This window comes from Delphinus delphis, chromosome 6 (genome assembly GCF_949987515.2).
Source record: "Delphinus delphis chromosome 6, mDelDel1.2, whole genome shotgun sequence".
Classification (NCBI taxonomy): Eukaryota; Metazoa; Chordata; class Mammalia; order Artiodactyla; family Delphinidae; genus Delphinus; species Delphinus delphis.
This window is the reverse complement of record NC_082688.1, coordinates 6492431-6514109: the sequence shown is the minus strand read 5'-3', so window position 1 is coordinate 6514109 and position 21679 is coordinate 6492431. Positions and strand designations below refer to the sequence as shown.

Sequence of the window (21679 nt, the reverse complement as noted above, 5' to 3'; positions counted from 1 at the left end):
GACACCCAAAGAACCGCGGGACCCATGACAGAGGAGACTTGACGCCGCTGCTCAAATTATCTGCCATCTTATCACTTTCCAGGCCATTCTGCATAAGCCGACAGATTAGTTGCCCTAAAACACAGCTTTGGGTCTTCCATGGCGGCGCTGTGGTTAAGAATCTGCCTGTCAATGCAGGGGACACAGGTTCGAGCCCTGGTCTGGGAAGATCCCACATGCTGCGGAGCAACTAAGCCAGTGTGCCACAACTACTGAGCCTGCGCTCTAGAGCCCGTGAGCCAAAACTACTGAGCCTGTGTGCCACAGCTACTGAAGCCCATGTGCCTAGAGCCCGTGCTCTGCAACAAGAAAAGCCACTGCAATGAGAAGCCCGCGCACCGCAACGAAGAGCAGCCCCCTCTCGCCACAACTAGAGAAAGCCTGTGCGCAGCAACGAAGGCCCAAGGCAGGCAAAAATAAAAATAAATTAAAAAACAAACAAAAAAACACAGCCCTGATCATGTCCCTCTCCTGCCTAAAGCCTTCTGGGGCTCCCCAAGGCCCTCCCCACAAAGTACCATCACCCAGGCCAGGTGTTTGAGGTCCTAGCATCCACCCCTTAAACCCGACTTGTCCCCTACTCCAGGTTATTCAGACAGTCCTGACAACTCAGTCCCCTCCTCCTACTGTCCGCCTGCAGCAACATCCTGCCCACCCAGTCCCACTCTGCCAGTGAAAATGTATTCCCCAGAGGGTTACAAGGTAGTGTCAACTTTTTTAAAAAAGCAAGTTAAATTCTAGACAGAAGATGCATTGGCATGTCTGGGGAGATGTGTGTGGCTTGAAAAAGAACAAGTCAACGTTGTAATTTTATATTTGGAAAATGAAAAGAAAAACCCTATTATTTTCATAATTCAAACTCTAAAAAGTGAAGCTACTCAACATGTTCATGGCGGGCACAGATACCAAGAGGAGCAACCACCGTCTCATGAGTGGCCACACGGCAGGATCTCCAGGGAGGAGAGGTAATATATAAAATATAAATATTATATATTTAATATGCATAGATATATACATATTATGTATATTGCATATAATTTGTATGTGTATTTAATATGCATACTTTAAAAATCTGGAAAGTCATAAACCACAGCGTGAACAGTTGTTTTCTCAGGAACGTGGGATTGTGGGTGGTCTCTATTCTTTATATATACACTTGTAAATTTCCCTACTTGGGTTCTAAAAATTGACAAAACTTTTTAGAACTCTATCCAGATTGGAACCATCTTTTTGGAGAACAGTATATACCACAAGTCTTAAAAACAGGCATGCCTTTCGGACCAGTAATTTTACTTCTAGTAACGTACCTGAAAATAATAGATCTGCACTGAGATTTATGGACAAAGGTGCCCATGAAAGCATTGCTTATGCTGATGCAGCCTGGAAAATTAATTATCCAACAATAAGGGCAGATTAAATAAATGATGAGGGTATCCGGGATGATGGAGTGCCAGGGAGCTGTTAAAATTCATGGTATTGACCATCAAAAGCCCTGGGAGGAAGTGCAGATGTATTATTAGGGAAAATCTCAAGTGATGATGAAAAGGCCAGGCTGTGAGACCCTGAGCACAGATGCCACCCACATCTGTGACACACCGACGACATCTCCGCAAAGACTCGATCCATATTTTTTGTTGTGGAATTCCATCCTGGATAGAAACAGTTCAGAATCCCTATCTCTACCCTATGTGTACACACACACACACACACACACACACACACACACACACACATTTTACACATCATTCACTTAATAGAAACGCCTTAGAAGCCAGGTGCTCTTCCAAGACCTGGGGACACAGGCACGGCAAGAATAACACAGACCCAAATCCCTGTCCCCCTGGAGTGCACATTCTAGAGGGAGAGATGGAGAGTGAAGAAGGTGCAGGAAGATGGCGTGGGGCCTCGCCAGCCTCCTCTGGGTAGGGGGAAGCCACCGGAGGACTGGCACACAGAAGCCTCTGGCCCTGGGTGGGGAGTAGACGGTGGGGGCCAAGGGTGGATGGTGGATGCAGGTATCCAGTTGGGAGCTGTTGCAATGACCTGGAGCGTGACCAGGACAACTGCGTGGTGAGAATACAGGAAGCTTTTATTTTCTTCTTTGAGCTTTTCTATAGTTTCTAAACCTCTGATAGTGACCATTACTTGTGGGTACCTGTAATTAACAGTTTAAAATCTCATCCACCTTTCAGCTTCCAACTCAAAGGATGCCTCTCAGGGAATCCTGCCTGGGTTCCCAGCCACCCGGACACACACCCCTCTTCTGTGACTGCCCAAGGCCCAGCACACCTGGAGTAAGAAGGAGTCCATCTTTCCGCCCTAGCCAGCCTGGAAGCCCATTCCTGAGGCCAATGGCCTCCCAGGGACACACACAGAAACCCCAGGAGCCCTTAATTCTGTGGGAATTAAGGGAGTCCCCAGGTTCTGTCCCCACCTCCAGGACTAAAACCAGGCCCCTTTGTCCTCTCATCTTTGCCTGTTCCTCCAAGTCTGTCACATACCAGGGAGGCTCTTGGAAGCCTGGAGACAAGGAATCCATTAAACGAGGGAGCCCCAGTGGTTCCCCAGAGGGGCCCTCACAGGAGACTGGGGAGCCCAGGTGGACAGGGCACACCAGCCATCACCTGTCTTGGCCTTCCTCCTTGGAAGGGTGTGTACTCAGGACTCCCTGATGGTGCAGTGGTTAAGAATCCACCTGCCAATGCAGTGGACAGGGGTTCGAGCTCTGGTCCGGGAAGATCCCACGTGCTGTGGAGCAACTAACCCCGTGCGCCACAGCTACTGAGCCTGTGCTCTAGAGCCCACGCGCCACAACTACTGAGCCCGCGTGCCACAACTACTGAAGCCCGCGCACCTAGAGCCCGTGCTCCGCAAAAAGAGAAGCCACCGCAATGAGAAGCCCGCGCACCACAACAAAGAATAGCTCCCACTCGCCGCAACTAGAGAAAGCCCGCGTGTAGCAAGGAAGACCCCACGCAGCCAAAAATAAATAAAGTTTATTAAAAAAAAAAAAAAAAGAAGTGTGTGTACCCGGGTGGGGGTGAAAGGTTCTATAGCATTAGGACCAAACTGGCAACATTTTGAGGAGAGGGCCCCTAACTCACAGACCAGGGCCCTGACCCTGGGGTCTGTGTGATACCCCAGGCTGGCTCTGGGCTTTCCTGCTCACTCAGAGCCCAGAAGAAGTTGCCCCCAGCCACCAGGCTCCAGTCAGGGGCAGCTCCGGTTTCCCAAGCCTGGGCTGGGCCCCAAAGTCCTTGCCTGCCCCCAGGCTGCTGCTCAGCACTGCCCTGCCCCCAGCACTGCCCACACTTCGCACCACCCACAGTCCAGGGTCAGGAGGAGGCAGCCCAAGAGGGCGCCCCGCATCTGGATGGGGTGCGATGGAGGCGAAGTCAGAGGAATTCACCGCGCCCAGGATGGCCTGGGGCGGGGTGTGGGTGGGGCTTCTGGCCAGGCCAGCCCACCCGCATCGTCTCACCTGCAGTGCTCACTTTGCCGCTGCCCAAGAAAGGGGCGCTGTGGTTCAGCCCCAGGGGCAGCTGCTCCGGGAAGCCGCCCCCAGCCCTTCCCCATCCTGGAGGGTTCCGGGTCTACCCTGGAAACAAAGCCCGGCTCCTGCCAGCTGCCCCTCCCTGCCGTCAGGCTGCGCCTGCCTCTTCCCGGCCCCTCCAGAAACTGGAGGGACCTCTGGGCACTGTCTGCGTCAGTTTGGGAACCAGAGCCAGTGCCCAGCTGTCAACCTCACCATGCTGCCTTCCATGTGGCTTCTCGGAAGTTCTCTTGGGACACAGAGCCACGTCACTAACCCCTCGCCCACTTCTCCTCACCCTGGCTCTGAACCCACCCCACAAGGCCCCAAGGCCTTGAATGAGCCCCTTTCCGCCCACCCCCGCTCCCACACGCCCCCCGCCACTTCCCAGGCACAAGACCCCGGGGGGCTGAGCTCTGCTCATCTTTCCTCAGCTGGATTGGACGCGCCCCCAAAGCCGGTCTGACTTACGCCCAGGGCAGGCGAGCTGTCATGTCCCCTAGGAAGCCCCTCCCCAGCAGGGGTTAGAGGCCCTCCCTGTGCTCCCACTGCCCACCCCCCCTTAGGGCACTGAGTACTTGGGTTGTCACTGTCTGATGTCCTGCCGTCCCCCCACCCTGTTTGCAGCTCAGCATCTGAGGGGTCCCGGGGGCCGGGGCAGGGAGCGAATGATGGGCCAGTGCACAAGGGGCTGCTGTCTCTGCAGTTCCGAGGAGCTGCCCCCTCCCTCGGTCCCAGGGTCACAGGGTCCCTGTGGGTATCGGATGCCCTCCTCACCCGGGTCTGAGCTGGGCACTTTGCCCTCTCAGTCCCTCTTTCCCTGGTCTGGGAAGGGAAAGTATTAAAACACAAGCACACATCCTGGGTCTACTCTTCTCTTATCACATCCCAGCTCAGGGATGTTGGGCAAGTTACAGCTCCTTCCTGAGCCTTACTTTCCTCATCAAAAAGCAGAAATACCTCCTTCCTGGGGTGGAGGATCAAGTGGAAAAAAAACTGTGAACACCGTGCTCAGCCGGTGCTTAGCAAACAGCAGACACTGAATACAGGGACACGCGCTTTCTGCTTCCAGACGTGCGGCTGCAGCCCCAGAACAGAGACTCATCTCACCACCAGGAAGCAATGCTACCCATCCCACCTCCTAGCACGGCCGGGCAGGGGGGCCGACTCGGATTTCTAGTGAGGTCTGGGGAACCCCGGGTCCCCAGTGAGGCCCCCACTAGGCAGACCCATCAGTCCGCGGGGGCAGAAGCTCGGGGGCTGCAGCGCTGTGAGAGGAGGCCATGCCCAGGTGTGAGGGGGGCTTCCCTAGATCCTGGAGGAAAGGGGCAGCGCTGGGGAGGGGGGTCTGGGGAAAGGCAGGACCTCACAATGGTTAGAGCAGTTTGGGGGAGCCAGACAGGCGGGGTTCAGAGCTGATCCCACACTGCAGGGAGTCCACCTTGAGCCTTGGTTTCCTCATGTGTAAAAATGGGCTTGACTGACCATCTTACTGGCCCACGGCAGGAGGCGGGAGGGTGTCTCCCAGCAGCCTGCTTGCTTTCTGCATGATTCAGCACCCTCGTCTGGGTGGGTTTGTGTGTTTGCCAGAGACTGTGTCTTGTCAGTTTCGCCCCCAGACACAGACCCGCAAGAGTGTCGGGCGAGCCGGATCCCCAGCCAGCCTGGTTGGTGGTGGATGCCGGGAACCAGCCGCCAGGGGGCCAAGCTGGTCAGACACTTCATTAATGACTAAAGCCACATGCTCTTACTGCAAGAGTCCAGGAGAGACACACGATTCCCGGCAGGGGTGCACATTTGCGGCTTTCAAGCCTCGCAAATACCGAAGGAGTCAAAATTTCCTTTTAGCAGTTGGTCCTTCAAAGCCCGTTGTCCTTGAATGACAGCCTTTCGGAGCAACTAAAGCCTCGGGAAGAGAAAGCCGACCCTACTGTGGGCCCTTCCCTTCGGCACCTGTGCCCAAGACAGAAGGATGCAGCAAAGGAATGTGGCACAGGGAAGTGTCAACAGGGCACAAAGGAGCACAACCCTTCTCCCACCGGGAAAGAAACTCCCACCTGCCGGTCCTGGGCCCTCCCCTAGAGGGGACTGGCAGTGGGCCCCAGGCCCGGCCATTGCTGGGACTCACAGGAACTTCCTAAAAATGCAGACGCCCAGGCTCCCCTCTAGACCAGCTAAATCAGCATCTCTGGGGTGGAGGTGAGAAGTCCTTATTTATTACAGCCCTGCATTCAGAGGGTCGTTAGGTTCAGAAACCTGAACTGAGTCTCTGCTCACCCTTCCCAGACTTGGGGAGGAAGAGGGAGGGATACTTTCCATGCTCTGTTCTTTAAGTGGAAGGATTTTCTATCAGTCGTGACAACCGGTCTCTAAACAGTTCTAATCGGTGGCTTCACCGAGGAATCCAGCTGGTTGCCAGGATACCAGGCGCCGGGGCCTATCACAATCTCAGAGGGGCACCTGGTCTCCCGGTGGCTCGTGGCCAGGGGTCCGGCAGCCGAGGAAGTGTCAGCGGCTGGTCACAGGTGGCGAGCTGCTTCCCAGACGATCTGCAGGGCCATGGAGGCGCAGGGGAGCTGGGCCAGGGTGTAGGCCAGAGAGCGGGTGGGCGCCCGCAGCTTCCCCAGGTAGGCCACGGTGTGCACCATGCGGCCCAGGAAGACGACCAGGAAGTGCACCCAGGCAACGAAGGGGTCAGGCCCCAAGAAGGAGTAGACGAAGCCCAGGAACAGGAAGGGGTAGATGGTCTCCATGTCATTCCGGTGGGCTCTGGGAAGGCAAGGGGGTGCAGTCAGCCAGGAGTCGGCTTTGAGAATGTCCTGGGAGCTGAGACCCTCTGCCCCGAAAGGCCCCACACCCCTGGGGACCACCTCGGGGGTGCCAGGCTCACGTCCGTCATGGCCAAGACAAGGAGATACCCCAGAGGCAGGGGCGACGGTGACTCCAAGCTCGTGCCGGTGAGCAGCTCAGAAAGTGAACCCTGTTAGCAGACCGGGAGCCACGAAGGGCTGCTGGTTGGTTTTCTTAGCAGCCCCTGCCATGGTCTCCCCTATCTTCCCCTCTGGCCTTGGACACCAGGCAGGAACAGTGGGGCTCAGTGGGGTTGAGTGAAAGCTGGGCTGGAGCCTCGGTCTGCCTCCAGCCGCTGCTCTTTTATTTATTTTTTTTTTAATTTTGGCCACACCACGCAGCCTGCAGGATCTCAGTTCCCCGACCAGGAATTGAACCCGGGCCACAGTAGTGAAAGCGCCAAGTCCTAACCACTAGACCACCAGGAAGCTCCCCAGCCCGTGCTCTTTACCACCAAGGCAGGGCTTTTCTGAGGCCGTCCTCCTTCCAAATGCAGGTTCCTGGGCCCTCCCCAGAGGGATGGGCTAAGAACACGCATCTGAAATCCACGCCTGGCTCTGTCTTCTTCTGCCCCTAAATCTAAGCAAAGCCTTCCTCCTCTCAGGGATAATAAGGACAACTTGCACTCGCTGGAGCCAGCCAATCGCCGGACAGCGGCGAAGCTCTGTTTCATCCGCGCTATCCTGTTTCTTTCTTTGTTTAAAATATCAAGTGTGTGAGTATATGTGGTGGGGGGGGGGAGGGGCGGCTGTGTGTAACGTTGCCATGAAAAAACGACCGACAAAGAAAACTCATCCACTTCTGCTCAAAGTTGGTTCACATTTTCCATGATTCCTACTAATGGGCAGCTTCCTCTGTGGAGGGTGGGGAGGTCAAGTCCCATAAATTAGACACTGAGCAAATGACCAAAGCCAGAGATGGCATGTTGGAAGCGCAAATAAACAGGAACGCGGTGCCTGGGCCGTGACCTCCCCCAAGGACAGGCCACGTGTGTGAGGCACGGGGACGCTTCTAGAACTGAAGCCCCTTCTCCAAGCCTTCCAGCTGGAGTGCATCTCACCAACACTGCACTAACGGGCCCAGCCCAGCCCAGCAGCCCCTGTGTGGGGACCTGCCGCGGAGTCCTCCGTTTCCCTGCCACTTGCAAGGACCTCAGGCAAGGGCCAGGGTGTGTGGACGCTAGGAATTGGGCAAGGCAGAGGGGAGAAGCACTCAGCAACCCAGGGCTGCAGGGGTCTCTGTGTCATGACTAGGGTGGGTGTAGTCAGGGAAGGAGACGTTGTACTGAAGCCTGAATGATGAGGGGCCATCTGTGCCGGGGAAGAACTCTCCAGGGAGAAGCATGGGCCTGTGCAAAGGCCCTGAGGTGGGAATGAGCATTGCGTGTTCAAGGCTCAGAAAAGTGACCCATGTGGCTGGAGTGTGGCACGTAAGAGGGAGGGAGACAGGGTAAGAGGGGGAGAGGGGCCTCATGAAGCAGGGTAAGGGGTCTGGAATTCAATCTGAGTGTACAAAAGCTCCCATAAACCCAGCAGGGCCTGGATCTTAGGTCAAACTCAGGACACCGCGGTTAGTGTCTCTGTCCCCATATCCTGGAGCCAACATGAGTCTTCCTTCTCCTTTATTCCCAAAGCTTGACCTTGGGACACAGCCCCAGGGAAAGCAAGTCTACAGCAGGGCAGGTCTCACCAGCTGAGGGAAATACTGCTGGATGCATGTGAGAGAAGCAGGCCGTGGCCAGATCTTGGCTACAGTGATGAAGAGGGGGAAGCTGAGGACTGGGGCCATTTCAATTCCTCAATCGAGCAAGTCCCTTACCTTACTGGGGAAGAGGCAGCAACTGTTGCTCTAAAATCATGCTATTTAACCCCATGCTATGGAGATCATCTGTGTACACCAACATCCCCTAACATGCTATGAGACAGACACCTTGGAAAACCTATTTTACGTTAAGTCAGGGTGTCCTAGAAGGTGGTCTTCCTCCCACAGGTTGACTCATGAGATGGTACCAGCTGGGAGTATTTTTGTCATGTTGTATATTTCTCGGAAAGTTTCAGGAAAAGCGTAACTAGCGCATGAAACCCATTCAATGAGACACTTCTCCTTAAAGCATGTATTTACATTCTGAGAGTGAGTCACTTTTTAGAGAGCTGTTGAGAGGATCTTCGGCCAAACCCCACAGCACAGGTGAGGGAAAGAAGTGGGGGGACACCAGGCACAGAAGAGGAATAAAGATGGGAGGGGCAGCCCTCCCTCCTGGCTCCAGCAACTGGGACTAGAGGATTCAGAGATCACCTTTGAGGGAGGAGAGGTGGCTGGGAGCTGAGAAAGGTCCTCAGCCCCTGGGGTGCCCAGTCCCCACGGAAACTGCCATGGGGCCCCCACGAAGCCACAAGTGGCGCCGAGGACAGGCGTGATGCCGAGAAAGCTCATTCCTCTCCTCCCCGCCACCCCTACCCCGGGATCCGAATCGAGAGACATGGAGGGAGTCACGTACCAGAGAAATGCTTGGGCGAAATGTGTCATTCCACTAATGACCAGTTTTTTAAGGTAAAAACCACTCAGAGCAAATTCCCGCTAGACTGGACTTGCATGGCTCCCTGCAGCGTCAGGCCTGCCTCTCCCGTCAACAGACACTGCAACACCGGCTGCCTTTTATTGCATCCGGTGACAGGACTGCGGAGAGAGCCCTACAGTTCCCCCCAGGCTTCCTGGGCAGGGACAGCTGCTGGCAGCCCCGCTAGCTCTCTCCTCTTCCCTTCCCAGGCTCTCCATCTGCACGGGTGATTTCCTTGAATTCAGGTTTGATATGAGGTGACGCCTGCTTAGTTTTAAAGGCAGGTTATAAAATAGAGTTAAACCGCCTTCTTGAAAGGAGAGCAGAGCCCATATCAGATGGCCTGGGCTCACGAGCGATGCGGCCTTGGCAAACCTGCTTCTTCCTCTATTGATGCTAGTGCCGCCCTTGGAAGCCTACTGGGAGGCAGAGTGGGTTGGTTCCTATAAAGTGCTTAGAACACTGCCTGGCACGGAGTAGTTTTGCCCCAATTTAGCTGCCATCTTCTTTGGCACCGTCATCATCACCGCCAGCCCTGTCCCGGACATGCTTGCTAAAGCTAATTTCAGCTCTTGGTTTTGCCAGAATCCCAGCGCCCTCAGACGCCCAGGCCAAATTCATAAACATTTTACGGTGCGAGGCTAGGAGCCTCGCACTTCCCCAAGGGTGCTCGTTAGACCCCTGGCCTCGGGCAGGTCTCTGTCTCTGGACCTCTGTTCACCATCCACAAAATAATGTGTTTGGATGGGGTCTTAAAGGACTTCTAGCGCTGAGATTCTGTGACCCAGTCTCCTGACAAACCAGTTCACTCAGATGAAGTCTCCGCACCACACTCCAAATAATCAGAAATATCTCAAAGTCTGGGTCAAGTGTTTGTCTTCCTTCCTCGGGACCGCGCAGAGACACACACACCCGCCGGCCCCAATGAAGTTGCATATTCACATGAACTCAGAATCTGGCCCAAACCTACATGGCCGGGAGACTTCGATAGGAATCACTCAAAGGACGTGGCTGGGTTTCATCATTGTCCTTGAAACCTGGTTCCTGACCCCTCCCAGAGCTGGTCTCACATTTGGGCTCCAGCCTGAGCTAATCTGCAAGGCAGATCTGTGCTCCAAGAACTGAGACCAAAGTGCTTTCCTGTTTGTGCAGAAGGCGGCCCTGGTTGCACTAAAACCTCTGGTCTAATATTTAACTCACTTCTGCTTCCAGGGCGTCTCCTGTCAGGTTCCAGCCAGTTCTCCGGTAGCGGATGGCAGGATGTGTGATCCCCTGCGCCCTCGAGGTTCCATGATGTTATGTAAAGTCAGCAGGAGCCCTGGGGCCCCAGGAACCCCCAGGTCCGGCATAGTAAGCCCCAGTAAATAACAGTACATGGAAGGTCACCAACAACACTCACCAAATGAATATGACATCATTAGCTAAGAGGTGCTCAAAGGGTGCTGCATTGGGCACTATTTACCGAGAGCCGGGTTATAGAAGCAACCTAAATGCCCATCGACAGACGAATGGATAAAGAAGATGTGGCACATGTATACAATGGAATATTACTGAGCCATAAAAAGGAATGAAATTGGGTCATTTGTAGAGACGTGGATGGATCTAGAGACTGTCCTACAGAGTGAAGTAAGTCAGAAAGAGAAAAACAATATCGTATATTAACGCATATATGTGGAACCTAGAAAAATGGTACAGATGAACTGGTTGGCAAGGCAGAAATAGAGACACAGATGTAGAGAACAAACGTATGGATGCCAAGGGGAGAAAGCGGCGGGGGTGGCTGGTGGTGGTGGATGAATTGGGAGATAGAGATTGACATGTATACACTAATATGTATAAAATGGATAACTAATAAGAACCTGCTGTATAAAAAATAAATAAAACAGGGCTTCCCTGGTGGCGCAGTGGTTGAGAGTCCGCCTGCCGATGCAGGGGACGCGGGTTCGTGCACCGGTCCGGGAGGATCCCACATGCCGCGGAGCGGCTGGGCCCGTGAGCCATGGCCGCTGAGCCTGCGCGTCCGGAGCCTGTGCTCCGCAATGGGAGAGGCCACAACAGTGAGAGGCCCGCATACCGCCAAAAAAATAAATAAATAATAAAGAAAGAAAATTCAGGGACTTCCCCGGTGGCACAGTGGTTAAGAATCTGCCTGCCAATGCAGGGGACACGGGTTTGAGCCCTGATCCGAGAAGATCCCACATGCTGTGGAGCAGCTAAGCCCGTGCGCCACAACTACTGAGCCCGCGCGCCTACAGCCCATGCTCCGCAACAAGAGAAGCCACCGCAATGAGAAGCCCGTGCACCGCATCAAAGAGTAGCCCCCTCTCGCTGCAACTAGAGGAAGCCCGCGCGCAGCAATGAAGACCCAACGCGGCCATAAATAAATAGATGGATAGATAGATAGAATCCGCCTGCCAGTGCAGGGGACGCAGGTTCGAGCCCTGGTCCAGGAAGATCCCACATGCTGCGGAGCAGCTAAGCCCATGCGCCACAACTACTGAGCCCGTGTGCCTACAGTCCGCGCTCCACAACAAGAGAAGCCACCGCAATGAGAAGCCCGCGCACCGCAACGAAAAGTAGCCCCCGCTCACCGCAACTAGAGAAAGCCCGCACGCAGCGAGGACCCAACACAGCCAAAAATAATAATAATAATTAATTAATTAAAAAAAGAAAAGAAAAGAAAAGTGTTGAATTGGGGAATTCCCTGGTGGTCCAGTGGTTAAGACTGGGGTGTTTTCACTGCCGGGGGGCCCGGGTTTGATCCTTGGTTGGGGAACTAAGATCCCACAAGTTATGTGGTACAGCCAAAAAAAAAAAAAAGTGCTGAATTGAATTTCAGCTACTTGAGTATGAGCACTGTAGATGACGTGTCCTTTTGTTCAGAAATGAGAATCGTGTTGGGTGGGTGGAGACATCGTGGTACCACACGGGTGTGTGGTCTCTCCCTGGCACGGTTGCAGCCAATATAAACAAAGTGTTCGTGACCCTGTGTAACCACTCCTGTGCCACAAGTAACGCAAGTTTTGCTGCACAGACCCCTCACCCCTTGGGAGAAGCCAAGCACTCTGGGTGGCTGCTCTGAGCTGGCCTGGCAACCGGCTGCCCCTGCTACTCATCACACGCTTCTCCACTGCCCCGGAGAGTCATGCCAACCAGGTGGCATGAGGGTCACCAGTATGGATTCACGTACGGGTGAGGCTTTTGTTCACCAAAGTACAACGAGTGCTTAGCACAGTAGCTAGCGCATGGTCAGTGCTCGTTGAATGTTGAATGAACGGATAGATGGATGGATGGATGGACCTCGTAGGAAGGACTATATACTGTAGTTACATTAGAAAGGATGAAATGGCAATGAATTTCACTTTCTACATTACACATTTCTGTAATTTTTAAAAACCACAAGTGCATGTTATTTTCAATGGCCAAGAAAAAGAAAAGAATCTCTATTATTTATACCACTTGGTCCCACCCATTTCTGCCGGTGATTCATGGGAATGTGACAAGAACTAGGTGAGGGCTTGTGTCTGTCTCACTCCTGTCCAGCTACCCATCCTCCCCACACCCATCCCACGCCTGCTGACAACCCCCATCCCCTGGGAGTGCTTCCTCCTGGCTCTCCATCCCATTGGTGTAAAACTGCAGAGAGGAAACTGCTAAAATACCCACCACTGAGACTGGCTACGTGAAATTAACCTTTAGTCTCTGATGGAATTTTACGCAGCCTTTATTTATTTATTTATGTATTTATTTATTTATGGCCCCACATGTGGCTTGGGGATCTCAGTTCCCTGATGAGGGATTGAACCTGGGCCACGTCAGTGAAAGCACCGAGTCCCAGCCACTGCACCACCAGGGAACTCCTTCTGCCTCCCTTTTTTAAGAATCACTTTTCGAGTAGTATTTACTGACATGGAAAGTGCTCATGAAATAATTAACTGAAAAAAAATCAGAACGCCCAGAAGGTGTACCATGCACACCTAGTGTTATGAAAAATATTTAGACGACAAAGAGGAGATCGATGAACACGTTAACAGTGACAAGAATTGTGAGTGGCTTTCCCCTTTTGGCTCTATGTATTTTCGATATTAACCAAATGGTCTGCAATGACTAGTTCTGAGTTTTATAATAAGAAAAATTGCTTTAGATTGACTGGGGGACGCTAAGCATATGAAAAAATGTTCAACTGCACTCAGAAATGCAAAGTAGGGAATTCCCCGGCAGTCCAGTGGTTTGGACTCCGTGCTCTCACTGCTGAGGGCCTGAGTTCGATCCCCGGTCAGGGAACTAAAATCCCATAAGCTGCACAGCACAGCCAAAAAAAAAAAAAAAAAAAAGAAATGCAAAGTAAAACTGAAATGTGATTTTCACCCATCATGTTGGCAAGGATCCACCCAAAAGTGGATACAGAGTTAGCAGGGTCGGAGACACGTCTCACACACCAGCTGTGGGTCTAGACTTGTGTACCATTTGACAGTATTTCTTACCATTTGATCGCAGCCCGCAGTTTTGCTCACACTGACGCACAAAGGAAAATGACAGAAGCTTTGATGCACTCTGTTCATAACACAGAGAGACTTAGAACAGCCTAAATGCCATCGGAGGGTAAGTGGTTGGACCAGCTACGGACCATCTATTTAACAGAGAAATGGCGTAAATGCTACAGTGCCGACGTAATGAACGAGGCCCCTCTATGGGCTGCTATGAAACCATTTCTGTTATGTGAAGAAAGGACGGTATGAATCAGTGGGTGAAGAGTGATCCTTTGGGGGTAGAAAGGAAAAAGCATAGCGTGTGTGTAGTAAATGCAGGAAAAGTGTCTCGGAGAAGATGTAAGACGTTGGTAACAGCACTGGCCCCTGGGGAGCAGATCTGGGCAGGACCTGCAGGTCAGAGGTGGGACAGAGACTGAAATTGCACTGAACATCCTATTCCAACTCTGTCATCCTGAGCCACGAGCACATATCACTTTTCCACGAGTCACTAGAACTTAAATTAATGAATAAATGAAAACAGTCTAAGAGGATCTGGAAGGCAGAAGACCTAGGCCCCCTGGGCATCCTCCAAGCCCCCGTGTTCAGAAGAGGGCCCGAAAGGACAGGCCATGATCAGGCTGAGGGGCCAGTGGTACTTGCCTGAGACAACGTTCCACATCTGGGTCGCTCCGGCAATACTGGAGGCCTCCGTGTCTCTGAGCATCCTCAGGGTTAGCAAAAGCCTGGAATACATCAGCAGAGAATTACCATTCATGAGATGGACGGCCCAGTCGACCGGCAGGCACATACGTGGCCATTCACCAGCACCCATGAACTCTTACTGCGTGCGAAGTGCTGGAGACTCACCGTGAACAAGGCTGCTACGGACTAAATGTTCGTGTCCCTGCAAATTTCCTATGTTGAAGCCTAACCCCGAGTGTGATGCCTTTAAGGAGGCAGTTAGGTCATAAGGGTGGGGCTCTCTTGAATGAGATTAGCACTCTTATAAGAGACCCCAGAGAGCTGCCTCACCCCTTTGCCAAGTGAGGACACAGCAAGAAGATAGCCATCTATGGACCAGAAAGTAGGCCCTCATCAGACACCACCTCTGCCGGTTCCTTGACCTCGGACTTCCCAGCTTCCAGAACTGTGAGAAATAAATTTTTGTGGCTGATAGGCCACCCAGTCTCTGGCATTTTGTTGTAGAGCAGCCGGAAAAGACTAAGGAAAAGGCCCTCCTATCTCTGCTCTCGTGAAGCCCACAGTGTAATGAGGGAATTGCCAATGAACCAGGGAAGACCAGGTGGTGAGTGTTGAGAAACAGAAGACTGGGTGTGCTTTGAGAATGTTCACAGGAGACCCAACCAAGGCTGGGGATCAGAGAAGGCTTCTCTGAGGCAGTGACAGTAAAGCTGAGGCTTGAAGGATGCATCAACCTTAACCAGAAGGAGGGAGGGGTATAGCAATAGCATACGGAACAGCCTGTGCAAAGGCCCTGGGGTCAGAAGAAGAGCATGTATGAAGAAGGAAAAACCAGCATGGCTGGAGCATAGACAGCAAGGGACAGAGTTCCAAGATAAAGTTGCAGGGGTCAGCAGGGGTCCTGGAGGCAGGAGCCTAAGAATTTAAACTTTGAACTAAGAGCAATGAGAGGGTCTTGACAGGTCCCGGTGAGAAACTCAGCTCCACACCGACTAACTGCAGGTTTCTGAACTTCTCTGGGTCTCAGCTTCCTCATCTGTGAATTCCAGATCAAATGAGGTTCATCTACTACATGAAGAGCAAAGGAGAGAAGTGGAGACGCCCCAGCACAGCGCCAGGAGGGCGCTCGCTCGGTGAATCGTCAGTGCAAAAGAGGGACTTGAGGTCACACTCAGGTCATTGGAGGTCACACCCGTCGCTCTTGCTGCACTGTTCCCTGCGGGCAACCAGCCAGCCAGCCCCACCAACCCCACAGCAAACCCGAATCTCTGTAGCACGTTTTCTAAATTGCATATCCTGCTGCTTCTGATTCATGAGCCCTTGAGATATCTGTTCCCAAGTGCTGGGGTTTTTTTTTTGTCCTGCCTGGTGGGTCTGCCCCTGCTCCAGCCCAGAGGTGAATGCAGGGCTTGTCACCATCAGGATTTCCCAACGCCCAGAATTCTTCTCTGCTGGCCCTTAAGTCATGGAATCACCAATTCTGATGGCCCTGCAGAGTCCGTGGGCCTGTGACACCTTTCTCAGGGTCTCGGCATTCAGTGGGCAGCTGTCTTGGGTGTTTGCTCACCCCTGAAGACAGCATGAATACAAGTTGGCCTGGCCAGGAGCCAGCGGCAGTGCAGACAGGGATAGAGCCCCAGCGTCAGAAGCATAAGCACTGCCTCTAGCTGGGGCCAGGGTCAGGCCTCGAGATACACTCCCACCAAGAGATCTCTGGCCTGTCGTGTCAATTCCAACTGTTAATAAGTAATGAAGACTTAGCGCTGGTGGGTCATTTGCTCCGTGCCAGGAGCTGTATTCTCCTGGCACTGCTGTGACCATCCTCAGTTTACAAATGAGGAAATCAAGCTCTCAGACTTGCCCATGGTCCCGAGGCTAATGGGTGGAGGAGCCAGAGCCGGCATCCGTCACCTCCCCAGGCATCCCCAGGCATCCGTCACCTCCCCACGGTGTGGCTTCCCCAGCTCCTCCCTGACTGACTGAATGAGAGGGAAATTTGTGGTGTAGGGAGAACCGGAGCCAACCCAAGGGGAGGTTTCCTTCTGCCACTCCCTACTGACCCGGTAGACAGGCACCCCAACAGGTTTGCCTCTTCCTTCCCTAATTCACATTAAAAGAAAAGCTCTGGGCCCCGCACGGCCCTGGTGAGAACCCCATCCCCGCCATGGCAGGGAGTGGGCTCCGGAGCTGGGCACCTGGGCTCCAACCCCGCTGTGTGGCCTTCACAAGAGATGTCTCCTCTCTGAGTTCAGGTTCCTCAACTGGATGAGAAGCTGAATATGCCCCCACGCCGACTCCCCCCGCCCCCCGGGCGGTGGTGGGGATTAAACGCTCCATGGAAGGACTCAATGGGTGAACGCGGCTGTCTCCGCTTGCTGCCTGTATCTTGCATCCCAGGATGGGCCGGGGCAGGGAGAAGTCAGCACGATGCGTGTGCCTCTGCTTTGGGAGTTCGTTCATCCGGGGAGCTGCCCTGCCTTCGGTCCTGCCCGTACCTGCTAAGCCCTGCTGCTGAGCAACCTTCCTCTCCCCAGTGTCCACCCCCGGCATGGCACGACGTGGGCGCCGGCCTTTCTCGCCTCGGAACTGGACGAAGGGGCACGGTCGGAAACAACGCCTCTCTGAAATACCTGGGGGGATGATCAGAGGTACCCCTGGGCTTCTCTTTGTCTAACAGGACGGCTGCTGCCACTTCCCTGGCCCTGGCTGCCCCGCGGGCTAGCGGCCGCCCTGGAACAGGTCCACCCGCCCCCTTGCTCCCCCCCCCCCGCCCCGCCCGCCCCCACCGGCTCAGATCTTGGCGTCTTTATTGCTGTTTTGGCTCCAGGATTCGGATTGGCGGATCGGTGGGGGAAATTCCTCCCCGAGAACTTCAGCGCAGCCTGCCTGAGACCTGGCCTCTGGAGGGAGGCTGCGGTGGGTTTGGGAGCGACCTTGCCGGGAGAGCTGGGAATTTCCACTTAAAGGCTTCTCTGGCCTCCTGTTCTGCCGGTTCCCACCCCACCCAAACATCAGATCTCCGGTGCGGGAAGCCGCCAGGTCGGACGGAGGCTGAATGCTGCCTCACTCCACCCTCTGGGACCTGCTTCTCTCTGAGCCGCCGGCCTAGCTCAGCGGCACTCGTGGAGTCCTGCTGTGCCGAGAACTCACCTGGTGGCACGGCAAATGGCAAATGCTCTTAAAACAGAGGAAAAGGAGGTGCGGGCCCCGCTGAAACCAAGGGCCGCAGAGAAGCCATCCCAAAGGGCTGGGAGAGGCACCTGGTCCCGAGCCCGCCCGCTCAAACTCTGGCCCCGAAAACATCTGGGCCAAGGGTCCCGTCCCCAGCCTTCCCGGCGGTGAGAGAAGGGAGCGCACGCGGGGCTGGGGTCCCCGAGGGCGGCACGTACCTTCTTCCGAAGCCTCACTTGGCCCGTGATGATGGCCACCACGTACATCTTGATGACTAGCAGCGTGCTGCAGAGCAGGAAGGCCGGGAGCACCCGGCCGCTCATCAGCTCCAGGCCGGGGGGAGGCATCTCGGCGGTGGCAGCAGCGGCGGCAGCTCCGGGAGAGACAGCGAGCGGCTGCGAGCTCGGGCGCGTGGCTCTGTCTCCGAGAGCAGGGAGGGGCGGGGAGAGCACGCGGGAGGCTTGTCTGCACCCGCCCACCTCCCAGCAGCCGCAACTTCTGCCCCCAGATGCTGGGAGAAGCAGAGAGCCAGGGGGGCTCCCGATCGGGCCCCTGGCCCCGCCCCACCCCTCCCTGGCAAATCCTTAAACACTTTCTAATCAGTTTCCTCAATCTGTCAAGTGGTGGGGCGGGGGTGGATGGCAGTGCCTGTCTTCAGGGCGTGCAGCAAAGCCAGGAGCCTGGCAGGACTTCCACAGGTGGCAGAGTCACTGATCTGTGGCCACCGCCCTGAGGGTCAGGGTGTGAGAACCAAGCTATCTGTCCCCACGTTCAGCCTGGACACTTGAGCCACAGCCAGACCTACACTGATGTGACTTTGCTGAATTGTGCTCCTCCTACCCCTGCCCCCAAAGATGTCCACATCCCAGTCTCCAGAGCCTGTGACTATGTCACAGAACGTGGCAAAGGGCCTTTGCAAGGGCTGAGTAAATGTCTTCAAATGGAGAGATTATCCTGGATTCTCTGTGAATGCAGTTGAATCAGAAGGGTCCTCCTAAGAGAGAGGCAGTAGAATTAGGGGGAGAAAAGATGTGAAGACAGCAGACGTCAGAGAGGAGAGAAGATGCTACACTGCTAGCCTTGAAGGTGAAAGGAAGGTGCACCATAAAACGCAGGTGGCCTCTAGGAGCTGGACAAGACAAGGAGACAAATTCTGCCCCGGAACCAGCCTTGTGGACACCTCGACTTTAGCCACCGAAATCGATTTTGGACTTCTGGCCTCCAGAGCTGTGAGATAGCAGATGTGTGTTGTTTTATGCCACTACATTTGTGTTCATTTGTTACAGCAACTGTAGGAAACTAGCACAGTGGTCTACTGTCTTTTTCAGTATCACTTTACTTTGCCAGGAGACTCCCGGGCAAATGGTTTCATTGTTCATCACAGGAACTTCCCAAAAGAGCCAGTTCTTCGGGAGAAAGCATCAACAGCTCGTGACCCCTTTGAATCCCCTGCTTCAAAATCCTCATCCTGTCGTGTCCTCCCCTCCCCTTGGCCCCCTTCCCCAGGTTTGGGGTGGGACCTCGGTAGAGGCAGGGATCTTATCCCTTTAGTTTTGCCAACACGGCTTGCTCCTGCTTGCAGGGGCACCCTGGGGAAGTGGGGAAGAGGGAAAACTCAGCTTCCGGTGCCCACTCCAAACTTGGACCTGCCCAGAGGGACAGCAGTGTCAGTCTTGTTACCTGAAAACTGGGTTCGCCCCTTGGTGGGTGTTGAGCCGAAAGACACACGAGCCAAAGATGGGGAGAAGGAAGGATTTATGACTTGCAGCAAGTAAGGCGGACACCGGGGAGCTTTCCCAAAGCAGTGTCTGTTAACAGCAAAAGCGGGGAAGTTTTAAGCTGAGGGTATATGCGTATGCATAGAGGGGCTCGAGTAGAGGAGAATTCAGCGCAGACTTGGGGCAGAGGTCAACCGCATCCAAGCTTTAGGTGATTGAAGTCAGGAGGGTCAGAAAATGTTAGAGTCACCGTCCCCTAGGTTTCAGTAGATCTGGTGGTCGGGCGCCTGAGGGGGGTGTTTAAATTCTGCAAAACATCTCGGGAAAGTGCTTCGGGCTATTGAAGCACCACTGAAACAGAACCAGGAGTTGTAACAACTGATAAATTATCTTTGTTATTGTTATTCCTCCTGCCTGATAACAGTTTGTTGTTTTGTTCCCTTAAGCTCCTTATTACTGAGATCTGTTCAAGGACTAGCACTGTGGCCACAGCTTAGATCACAAAATGGCTTAGGCCAAAACGGCTTCCCTACGTCAAAAAACTATACCTGGTTCTTTTCCTGGTTCTGGTTCTGGCTTGTGCCCCAAAGCAGCAGAGACCAAGGAAAGACCTGGCCAGAGGGCAAAGACACTTGCTGTGAACTCTAGAGCCAGACTCCGCTGGCATCAAACCCCAGAGCCAGCCCTCAGTGGCAGCTGTGTGGCTTTGGGCAAGCAACGTCCCTCTCTGAACCCACTTCTTCAACTGTCAAATGCAGCCGACGGTCAGTCACTCCCCACAGCAGCTGTGGGAACTAGGAAGAATCATGTCTAATTATCAGGCACCTGGCACATAGTCGGCCCTCCATCTGCAGAAGCCTCTGAGCCTCAGTTTCCCCTTCCTCAAAACGGGAATAATGATGCCTACCTAGCAGGGTTGCCAGGAGGGAGACTCTTGGAAACCCCCCCGCCGCTGAGGCTGGGGGCAGTAGGTTGGGGGTGGGGGACGTGAGGTGAAGGATGGCTTCTTGTCCACTTACATGTGCCAAGCCTTCCTTTATCTGGACAAAAGATGAGCTTGTAAACCGACACCCATGTCTCTGCAGCATGGGGCTGCCGGGCTGGGTTGTCCCAGCCCCATGAGATAAATGGTAGGTCACGATCACGGACGAACATAGAAGGCATTGGATGTCCTGAAACGTGTTTTATCTCTGACACTAGATTGGGAGGGACTGTGCTGGCTTGCTCCTTGCCGATGTTTTTGTCTGAGGACAGAGGACTCCCGCTTCTCTTGCCCCCAACTCAGGGGAACCACTGCAGGGGGCTGTCTTCCTTGTCAAAAAGCTCAGTTGCGGGGCTGGGATCTCTGCACCACCCCCAGAATTGTGGACCAGAGACAACCGAGAGGGGACGCTTGTGTTCATCCCTCCTTGGACCAGGGGGCGTGCTCTGCTCTGTTTGGTCTTCTAAAACAGCAAGATAGAAACCTCACCAGCAGAGGCTGGGAAAACCAGTATGGGCAAGGAGCAGGTGATTACCTACTGTTACCCACAGCGGAAAATAAGAGGGACTTTGTCGGGAGGCCCTTCTGACCCGTGTGTGTGACTTTGTGATAGGAATCTTTTCTTCATCGTCTGCTGAAAATAACCAGCTAAGCCAGGGCCCAGTAAGGATAACAAGCCCTTCTCTGATCTTCCGCCAAGAATTTCCCTACAGCCTTCCTCAGTCAGCAGAGCTGCCCTTGTTGTTTTCGGTGGAGATGGTGACGGTGGTGTTACTTTTCTCTGAGCTCCAGTAACGTTCTTTGCATGTAAAATGGGATCGGTGCCCCCACCCCTGTGCCGCCTTGCAGGGTGGGGCGGGGACAGGGTCAGGGATGGGAGTGCTCACTGTGGGCCTGGCCCCAAGGCCCCCAGAAAATACACTGGCGCTTGCACAGAAATGACGGCAAGAGAGGGAATTCCCTGGTGGTCCAGTGGTTAGGACTCCGAGCTTTCACTACTTAGGGCTCTGGTTCAATCCCTGGTTAGGGAACTAAGGTCCAGCAAGCCAAGAGGTGTGGCCAAATTTAAAAAAAAATTTAAAAAAAGAAAGAGGACAAGAGAAGGCCCTGAGACCACCCCGGGAGGAGGCCTCCTGGACGTTGGAAATGTTTTATGTCTTGACCCGGGTGATAGTTACCCAGGTGGATATATACATAAAAATTCACCGAGCTGTATAATCAAAATGTGTTACTATACTGTATTAAAAAAAAACCCACAAATTTCTCCCGTCCCAGTTCTACCACCCTGAGCAGACAGCGGCAGCCATGCCTGAGCCTTCTTCCAGCTCACCCTCCTCGGCATTTCCTGAGGATCAGAGACCCGGCTCTGCACGCTGTTTAATTGTCTGTGACTTCAGAGGAGGCTTAGAGAGAGGAGGAAGTTGCTCCACCTCGCCACTGGTTCCTGACCTCAGTGAATACTGCTGGGGCTCTCTCCAGCCAGGGAGGAGGAAACGCGGTGATAAAAATCACTGTCACTGAAGTGACCTTTTAGGTCAGATTCGTGTTGTAGGCATCACCGCGGCATCAAGCCTCCTCAGAGAAGCAATGTTTGAGAAATGTGGTGTGTGGTCTATGGGAGAGGCAAATGGAGATGAGTGAGTGCTTTCTGATGGC

The 21679-nt window shown here is 53.9% G+C and overlaps 1 protein-coding gene across 1 annotated transcript; it reads right to left on the bottom strand.

The window, feature by feature from the left end:
* Positions 1-3978: 3978 nt before the first annotated feature.
* Positions 3979-17733, bottom strand: PTGES (prostaglandin E synthase). Its single transcript, XM_060013278.1, has 3 exons — positions 17542-17733; positions 14111-14193; positions 3979-6340 (listed from the first exon to the last, which is right to left on the bottom strand). Exons 1-3 carry the CDS (start codon positions 17668-17670, stop codon positions 6091-6093), a joined length of 462 nt encoding a protein of 153 aa, XP_059869261.1. The 5' UTR covers positions 17671-17733; the 3' UTR covers positions 3979-6090.
* Positions 17734-21679: the final 3946 nt, after the last annotated feature.

Excerpts from the sequence above, each read along its gene's own strand:
- PTGES (XM_060013278.1), bottom strand. The coding sequence starts at position 17,670 with ATGCCTCCCCCCGGCCTGGAGCTGATGAGCGGCCGGGTGCTCCCGGCC. Across the intron at positions 14,194-17,541 it reads AAGTGAGGCTTCGGAAGAAG|GCTTTTGCTAACCCTGAGGA; the intron begins GTACGTGCCGCC and ends GATGTATTCCAG. Across the intron at positions 6,341-14,110 it reads GATGTGGAACGTTGTCTCAG|AGCCCACCGGAATGACATGG; the intron begins GCAAGTACCACT and ends TTGCCTTCCCAG.